This window comes from Stenella coeruleoalba (assembly GCF_951394435.1).
Source record: "Stenella coeruleoalba genome assembly, chromosome: 3".
In the NCBI taxonomy this organism is placed as follows: Eukaryota; Metazoa; Chordata; class Mammalia; order Artiodactyla; family Delphinidae; genus Stenella; species Stenella coeruleoalba.
This window is the reverse complement of record NC_137148.1, coordinates 164,733,488-164,744,260: the sequence shown is the minus strand read 5'-3', so window position 1 is coordinate 164,744,260 and position 10,773 is coordinate 164,733,488. Positions and strand designations below refer to the sequence as shown.

General features: G+C 56.5%; 1 protein-coding gene across 1 annotated transcript; it reads left to right on the top strand.

Annotated features, from left to right (window-relative positions):
- Positions 1–1,019: 1,019 nt before the first annotated feature.
- Positions 1,020–9,880, top strand: TRMT1 (tRNA methyltransferase 1). The gene is made up of 17 exons (XM_079918732.1): positions 1,020–1,109; positions 1,332–1,616; positions 1,702–1,757; positions 2,009–2,151; positions 2,319–2,506; positions 4,493–4,608; positions 4,718–4,830; positions 6,814–6,962; positions 7,134–7,220; positions 7,305–7,374; positions 7,471–7,605; positions 7,698–7,783; positions 8,120–8,228; positions 8,315–8,391; positions 9,176–9,295; positions 9,386–9,515; positions 9,715–9,880. The coding sequence occupies exons 2-17, from the start codon at positions 1,357–1,359 to the stop codon at positions 9,862–9,864; spliced, it is 1,989 nt and encodes a 662-aa protein (XP_079774858.1). The 5' UTR covers positions 1,020–1,109; positions 1,332–1,356; the 3' UTR covers positions 9,865–9,880.
- Positions 9,881–10,773: the final 893 nt, after the last annotated feature.

Here is a 10,773-nt window from a genome sequence, read left to right as displayed (position 1 = left end):
CTTAAACAAGTCGCTCTGCCTTTCGGAACTTTAGTTTCCTGTAAAAACGCAAACAATAATATCTGCTGTTTATTATGCCAGGAACTGTTTTAGGTTCTTTACGGGATTATCTCGTTTAAATTTCACAGTAGTATCTTTAGGTAGGAATTATTTTATAAACACACACACACACACACACACACACACACACACACACACTTTATAGAAAATAAGAAAGGGAGGCACAGAGAGATGAAGAAACCTGCTCCAGGTCACACAGCAAGGAAGTGGTGGCGGGTGCCAGGATTCAAAACCGGGCCCAAGAAGAAACAATAAAAGTTAACACTTGTCCGATGCTTATGCGACGCCAGATTCCATTCTAAGCATTCTACCTGCACTAACTCGTTTAATTCTCATCACAACTCAATAACGAACGTTAAAAATTTCTGCCCATTTTGCAAATGGGGAAATATAAGCAGAGAGCATTAAGAACAAGTAGGAAGGCAAGCTGGGGCTGGAACCAGTCAGTACCGACACTACGGTCTCCTTTCCTACACCGGTTAGAACCTTCTGAGGGTTTGCTATGTGAGAGCGCCTACTTTGCACATTTTCCAGGCATTCTGTCGTTTAATCTCTGCTCTATCTTGGAAGCTAGGGCTCTTATTTAACAGGTAAGGAAAGTGAAGCCCAGAGAGTTTAAGTAACTTGTCAAGAGCATGTGGTAGGACTGGGATTCAAACGCAGGAAATCTGATTTCAGAGTCTGAGTTATTCCCGCAGGGTGCCCTGACATACTGTGTTTACAAAACCCAGCACACGGGAGGCGATCAAAAGGTGTTGGATTTCTCCGCTTACCGCCCCTTTTCTGAGTCTCACCTTCCTCATCCGTGAAATGGGGCTAGTGTGGTATCCCCTCCCAGGGGAGCCGCAGTGATTAAGGCCGTCACACAACACTTTCAGCGCTTTCCGCCGTGCATTTTGATCCCAGCTGCCCACTATAGGTAGCATCAATGATTGACTAAACTCTGTCACATGATCTGCCCTCCCACTGTGCCAACATGGCGGCGCCCAGGTCCTAATCTGGGGAAATGTGCACCGAGACCGATTTGGTTTTCGGTGCCGCAGGAGAAGGTGAGGGGGGCCTGGGCGACGCGGGGAGGGATCCGGAGCATGGGTGGGCCCGCTCGAGGGCTTCCGGCTTCTCAGGGACAGTCCTCCAAAGACGGGGGGTGGTGTCAATTTACTGAGGTCACAGGGTTTCCTTAGTCCCTACTTTACACTTGTGTAGGCCATCCGGCCAGGAAAGCAGCTCTCTGATGCTTTGGCTATTCTCTCCCCCGCCCTCCGAACTAGGCTTGGCGGGCAGAGGCGCCCGCGGATGTCCCGTGCGAGGATCGTTCTGTGGCTAAGCCTGAGTCTCCGCTCCGCCCGCAGCTTCTCTAGAGCCCGCTTTATGGAGGGGCAGCCCCAAGGGCCGCCAAATCCAGCGGCAATGGAGAATGGCACCGAGCCCTGCGGAGAAGAGCGCCCACCTGAGGTTCAGGAGACGACGGTCACTGAGGGGGCCGCCAAGATCGTCTTCCCCAGCGCAAACGAAGTTTTCTACAACCCAGTGCAGGAGTTCAACCGGGACCTGACGTGAGCAGAGTCCGGGGTCAGCTTGGCAGAGGGCAGTGGGTCTATGAGGATGAAGGGGTGTGAGCTGACTCTCCGTTTCCCGCAGATGTGCTGTGATTACCGAGTTTGCTCGCATTCAGCTTGGGGCCAAAGGAATCCAGAGTGAGTAGAGGTCCAGGCTCCTGGTGGGCAGGGGTGTCACGCAGAGCTCTCTCGTTGCCCCGCCCCTTCTCTCCCTTACCTTCCAGAAAGACTCCAGCCGTGTAGCAGGCCCTGGGCTCTGCTCCTCTGCCTTCCTCCAGGGACTTTGGGGAAGATTTTCTTCCCTGAATCTTCTGTATTCTGAAGAGTTGGGGGAGGTTTCTCAGATGGCGCTTTGATATCCCCTAACTCGTGCGTCTGGATGGCTGCAGTCAAGGTGCCAGGTGAGAAGGATTTGCAAAAGGTGGTCGTGGACTTGTCGGAGCAAGAGGAGGACAAGGCTGAAGTGAAAGAGGGTGCAAACCTGGCCCCGGGAGACCAACCTCGAACAGCTGCCGTGCGGGATATCTGCGAGGTGGGGCCTGAACGTGGGAGGTAGCAGCCCTGGAGTCCGGTGGGTGGTAAAAGAAGGAAGGCTCCTGGAGGGGGAGAGCGATAGGAGCTGGGGGGGGGGGGGCTCCTTGGCGCCCAGCAGAGGATGGAGGCATGGATGTGAGTGGGGCTCCCTGCTTACTCCAACAGGAAGGCCTGCGAGTGCTGGAAGGCCTGGCAGCCTCCGGCCTCCGTTCCATTCGCTTTGCGCTAGAGGTGCCTGGGCTCCGATCCGTGGTTGCCAATGATGCCTCTGCCCGAGCCGTGGATCTCATGCACCGTAATGTGCAGCTCAACGATGTGGCCCACCTTGTACAGCCCAGCCAGGCGGATGCCCGGTAGGTGCTGGGCAGTAGAGGCTAGCTGCTGGAAGGTGCTTTCTGGAACAGAGTTCCCTGGGGTCAAATCCTGGCTGTGTCATAATCTTGCTCTGTGACCTTGGGGGAGTGGCCTTAGCCTCTTAGAGCCCGAGTTTCCTTGTCTATAAAACAAGGACAGTAGTTTTATAGGGGTTGCTGTATGTTATAGGGGTTACTGATTATACCTGTGTGGCTTGTGGTCCGAGGTGGAAATAAGTACCGTTATGGTCTCCATTTTAGACTCAACTTCTTGTACTTTTATTCAGTCAAGTGAACCAGTGTATATCCAGTGCCAGGCACCATTCTTTTTTTTAAAAAATAAATTTATTTATTTATTTTTGGCTGCGTTGGGTCTTTGTTGCTGCGCGTGGACTTTCTCTAGTTGCGGTGAGCGGGGGCTACTCTTGGTCATGGCGCACAGGCTTCTCATTGCGGTGGCTTCTTTTGTTGTGGAGCACGAGTTCTAGGCACGCAGGCTTCAGTAGTTGTGTCACGTGGGCCCAGGAGTTGTGGCTCGAGGGCTCTAGAGCACAGGCTTAGTAGTTGTGGCGCACGGGCTTGGTGGCTCCGCAGCATGTGGGATATTCCTGGACCAGGGCTCGAACCCATGTCCCCTGCATTGGCAGGTGGGTTCTTAACCACCGCACCACTTAGGGAAGTCCCCAGGAGCCATTCTGCCTGTCAGGACTGCATCGGTAAACAATACAGACAAAATTCCTGACCTTGTGGAGTTCATAATGCAGGGGTCAGCAAACTGCAGCCTGCGAGGCCCACGCCTGTTTTTTTATGGCCTGCCTTCTAAGAATGTTTTTCACATTTTTAAAGGTTTAGAAAAAGAAGAATATGTGATAGGGACCACATGTCTCGCAAAAAGCCTAAAATACTTACTACCTGACCCTTTACAGAAAATAAATGAATTAAAAATGTTTGCTTTCTTGACCATATTAGAATCTAATAGGGGGACTTCCCTGGTGGTCCAGTGGCAAAGAATCCACCTTACAACGCAGGGGACGCGGGTTCGATCCCTGGTCAGGGAACTAAGATCCCACATGCCGCGGGGCAACTAAGGCCACGCACCCCAACTACTGAGCTCTCGCGCCTCAACTAGAGCCCGCGTGCCACAAACTACAGAGCCCACACACTCTGCGACCCGCGTGCCACAAGTAGAGGAGAGAAAACACTCACACCACAACTAGAGAGAAGCCCGCGCGCCAACGAAGAGCCCGCGTGCCGCAACAGAGACCCGACGCAGCCAAAAATAAATAAGTAAATAAATCTTTTTTTTTAAAAAAAAATCTAATAGGAAACACAGATGATAACCAATAATCATGACAAATAAACAAACTGTGTAGTAAACTAGAGGTGAGAAGTGCTGGAGGCAGGGGTGAAATAACAGGGTACAAGGGATGGACGAAGGAAGGGTTGCAGTTATAAATTACACGGTCAGGAGCATTTGCATTTTCTCCCCTGCAAAGAACAACAATAGTTTCAAATCTGTGGAAGACTGTGTGATTAGATGAGTTAATACATTTATAAACCGCTTGAAACAGTGTCAGGTAAATATGTGCTGCATCAGTATTGGCTATTATCATTGCCATCTTGTTTTTCTGTTTTTTTGTTTTTGGGTTTTTTTTTTTTTTTTTTTTTTTTTGGCCGCGCTGCATGGCTTATGGGATCTTAGTTCCCCGACCAGGGATTGAACACAGGCCCTCGGCAGTGAAAACACGGAGTCCTAACCACTGGACCGCCAGGGAATTCCCTATTATTATTGCCGCTGTTAGATAGGTAGACAGACCCAAGAAGGAAAAGTTAATATAGTTAGCAGATGGATAAGCCAGGATCTGAAGCCGCGCAGCTGGCCCCCAAGTCCAGGCCAAAACCATCACATTGTGTGAGTGAACGTGTGTAGGGGACAGCACGGGTCCCTGGTGCAGGGGATTGAGGACCTGGCCCTCTCACTCCTAGGATGCTGATGTACCAGCATCAGAAGGCGTCGGAGCGGTTTGATGTCATTGACCTGGACCCCTATGGCAGCCCCGCCCCCTTCCTGGATGCAGCTGTGCAGGCTGTGAGTGAAGGAGGTGAGGCCAGCCTGATGCAAGGGCGGGGTGGGGATGGGTTGGGGGGTGTTATGTACTGAGCAGGGCTTGGGGTGTTGGAGGGTCCTCACTGCCGGGTCCCTCCCCACAGGGCTGCTGTGTGTGACCTGCACAGACATGGCAGTGCTGGCGGGGAACAGTGGGGAGACATGCTACAGCAAGTACGGGGCCATGGCCCTCAAGAGCCGGGCCTGCCACGAGATGGTGAGGGGCCTCCCAACTCTCCGCCCACCCCCAGACCTGCTTGGCCAGATCCATCCCAGGATTTCGATGACAAGCACGTTCTTTGTTTTTTTAAAAATATTTATCTATTTATTTATTTTTTTGGTTGTGCTGGGTCTTAGTTGCAGCAGGCGGGCTCCTTAGCTGTGGCATGCGAACTCTGAGTTGCGGCACGCATGTGGGATCTGGTTCCCTGACCAGGGATCGACCCCGGGCTTCCTGCATTGGGAGCACGGAGTCTCAGCCACTGTGCCGCCAGGGAGGTCCCAACAAGCACGTTCTTTAACCCGCATAGTTCCTGAGAGCATGGCTGCCAAATATGGTCCTTTGGGGGTGAGGTGGGGCAGTAGTTTCGCCCAGGATAAGAGTGGGTGATTACATTATTCTTTCTAGTATTCTCTACTTCAACAACTTTGCAATTTTCTTTTCTTTGTTTTGTTTTTTGTTTTGTTTTTTGTTTTTGCCGCACTGCATGACCTACAGGATCTCAGTTGCCCGACCTGGGATTAAACCCAGGCCGTAGCAGTGAAAGCCTGGAATCCTAACCACTAGACCACCAGGGAACTCCCACAAAATTATTATTATTATTATTATCTCTAATTTTATACTTCTTATTTATTTATTTATTGGCTGCTTTGGGTCTTCATTGCTGTGCGCGGGCTTTCCCTAGTTGCGGCGACCCGGGGCTACTCTTTGTTGTGGTGCGCGGCTTCTCATCGTGGTGGCTTCTCTTGTTGTGAAGCACGGGCTCTAGGCGCGTGGGCTTCAGTAGTTGCAGCACACGGGCTCAGTAGTTGTGGCACGCGGTCTCTAGAGTGCAGGCTCAGTAGTTGTGGTGCATGGGTTTAGTTGCTCCGCAGCATGTGGGATCCTCCTGGACCAGGGATCAAACCCTTGCCCCCTGCATTGGCAGGCAGATTCTTAGCCACTGTGCCATCAGGGTTGTCCACAAAATTTTTTTTTTTTTTTTTGCGGTACGCGGGCCTCTCACCGTTGTGGCCTCTCCCGTTGTGGAGCACAGGCTCCGGACGCGCAGGCTCAGCGGCCATGGCTCACGGGCCCAGCTGCTCCGCGGCATGTGGGATCTTCCCGGACCGGGGCACGAACCCGTGTGCCCTGCGTCGGCAGGCAGACGGACTCTCAACCATTGCGCCACCAGGGAAGCCCACAAAATTATTTTTTAAGGCAGTTTTTCCAGGTTTGCATTTGGCTCTGGGTTCAGGTCCTAGTTTTGCTGGCGGCTTTGGGCAAGTGACTTCACCTTTTCTGGGCCTCTGTTTTTGCATCTGTGAAATGGGTATGATGATGACCCAGACCCCACCAGGTTGCTATGGGGATTCAAGAAGGTCGGGTTGGCTATGTTGAGGGGCTGGGAAAGGAGGGCTCTTGTCCTTGTTCCTTAAGGACCTTGTTGTCAGGTCAGTCTGGAAAATGCTGCCTCCTTTCCCGTGTCAGAGTCTTACTGCAGCCTCTGGCAAGGAGAAGGCCCCAGTAGTTCGCAGCACCCAGTATCCTGCCCAGAGGAATGCAGGTCCTTGTGCCACATCACACAGCATGGGGCATGCTGAGAATGCTAGTTGGAAGAGGTTTGGTTTACTGGGCCTGTGCTTTCCTTAATTATTTTGGGGGGGGGGGGGCGGCGTGCTGCACGGCACGTGGGATCTTAGTTCCCCGACCAGGGATGGAACCCATGCCCACCGCACTGGGAGCGCGGAGTCTTAACCACTGGACCGCCAGGGAAGTCCCTTCCTTAATCATTTAGTGCCAGGGCCTTAAAGAGACAGATGGGTGTGATTTCATAGATGAGGGAACTGAGGCTCTCACTTGCCAAGGGTCACTCAGGGCTGGCCTGAGAACCCGGGGAGCCGGCCCTGACCTTGTACTTGCGAGCACCTTGTGTGGCTCCCTGTAGGGGAGGTGGCGGCGGGGGCAGGACTGATGGCTGGCACCCGCCCCCCACGCCAGGCCCTGAGGATTGTCCTGCACAGCCTGGACCTCCACGCCAACTGCTACCAGCGCTTCGTGGTGCCCCTGCTCAGCATCAGCGCCGACTTCTACGTGCGCATTTTCGTTCGCGTCTTCACCGGCCAGGCCAAGGTCAAGGCCTCGGCCAGGTTAGCCTGGGGCAGGGAAGGGTGATGGATGAGGGAGGTCACGGGGCCTTTCCCGGGGCGGGGGGAGGGAAGGCTGCCCTGGGGAGCCCAAAGGGGACCCAGTCAGCCTGAGGGAAGAGTTGGGGTGCGGTGGCAATTCCAGGAACTGGTGGCCACCCTGGTCTCCCACAGCAAGCAGGCGCTGGTGTTCCAGTGTGTGGGCTGCGGGGCGTTCCACCTCCAGCGCCTTGGGAAGGCATCGGGAGCCTCCGGTGGCCGGTGAGCAAGGGAGAGCTGGGGAGGAAGGCGAAGGGGGCATCCCAGCCAGGGTCACCACCCCCGACCTCACCCCTCTCTGTGCAGGGTCAAGTTCTCTGCAGCCTGCGGCCCCCCCGTGGCCCCAGAGTGTGAGCACTGTGGGCAGCGACACCAGGTGGGGCTGGGCGAGGGTGCGGGGGGAAAAGGCCAGGGGGAGGCGGGGGTCCTGGCTGTCCTGATCCCTGCTTATCTGGTCCCTGTGTGTCCATAGCTTGGTGGCCCCATGTGGGCGGAGCCCCTCCACGACCTAGACTTCGTGGGCCGTGTCCTAGAGGCTGTGAGCGCCAACCCTGGCCGCTTCCACACCGCCGAGCGGATCCGCGGGGTCCTGAGCGTCGTCGCCGAGGTGGGGACCGCGCCGTGACCGGGAGGAGGCCCCGCGGGTGCCCAGCCATCCTTCCTCGGTCTGCCCCACACCCATCCCGTCCTCTCTGGCAGGAGCTCCTGGATGTACCTCTCTACTACACGCTGGACCAGCTGAGCAGCACCATCCGCTGCAGCACGCCCAGGCTCCTGCAGCTGAGGTGAGGCTGGGCCCGGGGTGGAGCCTCGGCCTGACCCCTGGGTGCCCTTGGGCACGTCGGCTCCCTCTTGGACTGGAGTCCCCTATAAAATGGAGGTCAAACATAACCCCGGTCTAGGGCTTCTCATGCACAAGAGCTTAGAACAGCTCTTGGAAGCCATGAGCCCTGGCCACGGGGATAGTCTTACTGTGAAGGTGGTTGGCATTATGCAGGCAATGTAGTCACCAGGAGACGTGCAGCCATGCCAGTCTGTGAAACAAGGGTCACACTCACAGGTCAGCACCGACCTTGGGGTCCAGCCTTCCCCTCCCCCTCACAATCCCTCCCGGTCCCCAGGTCTGCCCTCCTCCATGCTGGCTTCCGGGTCTCCCTCTCCCATGCCTGTAAGAATGCCGTGAAGACGGACGCCCCCTCCTCGGTCCTCTGGGACATCATGCGCTGCTGGGTGAGGCCAGGCCTGACCAGATGGAATTGGGAAGGCAGGGGACGGTCAGTGCCAGCATCCTCTGACCTCTGACCTTTGCCTCCCAGGAGAAGGAGTGTCCGGTGAAACGGGAGCGCCTGTCGGAGACCAGTCCGGCATTCCGCATTCTCAGTGTGGAGCCCAGGTAGGGGCATGGCACGGATACGGCTGCCCGCAGGCACGGGAAGTAGACGACACAGACCCTTCTCCTCACAGACACACGCTCATTCTTCAAGTGAGATCCAGAATCCATCCACTTCTCTCCCTCCCCTTCTGCCCTCACCCTATTCTGGCCCCAGTACTGCTCAGCTGGACCAGTGCAGTGGCCTTCACCCTGGTCCCCCAGCTCTCCTCCCCCCACATTCTGTTCCCCCCCGCAGTGGCCAGAGGGCACCTGTGAGCACAAGTCAGATCCCGTCCCTCCTCTGCTCAGAACCCTCCGTGGCTCCCACCTGACTCACTAGAAACAATTCTATCTGCAGGCCCTGCACCATCTCCCCCTCACCTCCCTGCCCTCATTCGTCCACCACCCACCCCCCCAACTCCACACTGGCCTCCTCACCCAAACTCACCAGGCACAGCCCCTCCTCAGGGCCTCTGCATGGCTCCCAGACTCCCCATTCCCTCTACCGTGCTCTTTTCCCCAAAACTCTTAATCTCATGCCCTCACACGTTATAATTTGCTGATTTCTGATTTGCCCCATTGCCTGCCTCTCTTGTGCATTAGAATGTCAGCTTTACTGGCAGCAGACTTTAGGCACACCGTAGGCACTTGATAAATGTTTATTAAATGACTGATAGAAACCTGACGTCTGCAGACACAGTTTTCCCAAAGTACGTTGAGCTGCACTGAGGTGGGCAGGTGGCCTGGGCGGTGTGTGCCCGCTTGCCTGGTAGATGCCCTTCAGCCCCCACCCTCATTTCCCTAGGCTGCAGGCCAACTTCACCATCCGGGACGATGCCAACCCCAGCTCCCGCCAGCGAGGACTCAAGCGCTTCCAGGCCAACCCCGAGGCCAACTGGGGTCCCCGGCCCCGCGCCCGGCCACGGTGAGTGAGAGTGGGATGGGGGCGGGGCTGGGCTGGGGGGAGTGGGCACAGAGGCCAGACGGAGCCTCCGCTACTCGTCTCCCTACGCAGAGGCAAGGCGGCAGGCGAAGCTGTGGAAGAGAGACGCAAGCTGCTCCAGAATAAGCGAAAGGAGCCGGAGGAGGACCTGGCCCAGCGGGCTGCCCAGCTCAAGACATTTCCCTGCAAGAGGTTCAAGGAGGTGAGGGGCCCCCCAGCCCCCACTGAAACACACATGGGTTCGCCTCCTGGCAACAGGGCTGGGCCAATGGGCAGGCAGGGCTGGGAGAACTGGGGCCAGGCAAGTGTGTGGGAGTGAGCTCCCCATCCAGGGAGGGAACCCAGCAGAGGCTGCTGAGCTCCGGGCCAGGGTTCATTCACACCCATCATACTCCCACCAGGGCACCTGCCAGCGTGGGGAGCAGTGCTGCTACTCGCATAGCCCCCTGACACCCAAGGCCACTGCTGAAGCCACCCCCACTGACTGTCCAGAGGCCCCCGATCAGAACCCCCTTGGGCCTGGGGCTGCTGCTGGTCCAGGCGAAGACTGAGCCAATAAAGACTTTTCACCTTCCCCTGACTGTCATTTGTCTGAATGGGGAGGCTGCCTGTGGTGTGTCTGTCCATCTGCTGGAGGGGCTCTGTCCATCTCTTCAGCTGCTTGTCTGGGGTCTGTTCCTCTGTCCATCTGTTTTGACTCCCTTGGGGAGCTCTGTGCATCTGGGCTGTGTTTGTCCCTGCCCGAATGAAGTGTTGTCATTGTTTCTGACGGGAGTGTTCTGTCTGTATTGGAGAGGTGGGGAGCTGATCGTATTCCTGCAAGGTGCTTAGCCACCCATTTGCTGGCGCCTGCCATTCCCGAGGTGGCCACGGGGCGGCAGCCGTGCGCTCACGCCCGCAGGGACCTTTACCCCCTTCCCCTTCCTCCCACCCTCCCAGCGTGGGCGCGCCCCCTGGACGCAGGCACGCGCGCAGGCTGGTGTTCTAGACCCCGCGCCCGCTTATGGACTCGCGCCCCCGCCGCCGCCACCTCGCCGCCTGGTTTCTCTGGCCCAGTTCCCGCCAGGGCCCCGGTGGCGGAAGCCGGACCGGAACCAGGCGCCTCATGCATCCGCTCCAGACCAGGTGCTTCCTGCCCTGCGGCCCCTCGGGCTCGCACACTGAGGCACCCGGCAGCCTGCTGCAACCCCTCCCCCCAGGGCAGGGGCGGGTGGCCGCGTTAACGAAGAGGCCTGGGGCAGAATCCCCACCCTGCCACGTGGTAGCTGTGGGACCCTGCAAGCACCCTTTACCTTGCTTCATCCCCATCTGTAAAATGAACCTAATTCCAGAACCCACCTTGTAGGGATACCAGAGTTAACTCCTATGTTTAGAACTGTACTCTTGCTTCCCTGGGACAGTAGGAAGGTTGCTTGTGGGGTCCTGGGCTTCAACTGATTCCTGAGTGGGGGGGCGATAGT

Bases quoted from the DNA above. Each gene is read 5' to 3' on its own strand.
- TRMT1 (XM_079918732.1), top strand. From the start codon at position 1,357: ATGTCCCGTGCGAGGATCGTTCTGTGGCTAAGCCTGAGTCTCCGCTCC. The intron at 4,609-4,717 runs GTGAGGCCAGCC...CCCTCCCCACAG, and splicing joins GCAGGCTGTGAGTGAAGGAG to GGCTGCTGTGTGTGACCTGC. The intron at 8,392-9,175 runs GTAGGGGCATGG...TCATTTCCCTAG, and splicing joins ATTCTCAGTGTGGAGCCCAG to GCTGCAGGCCAACTTCACCA.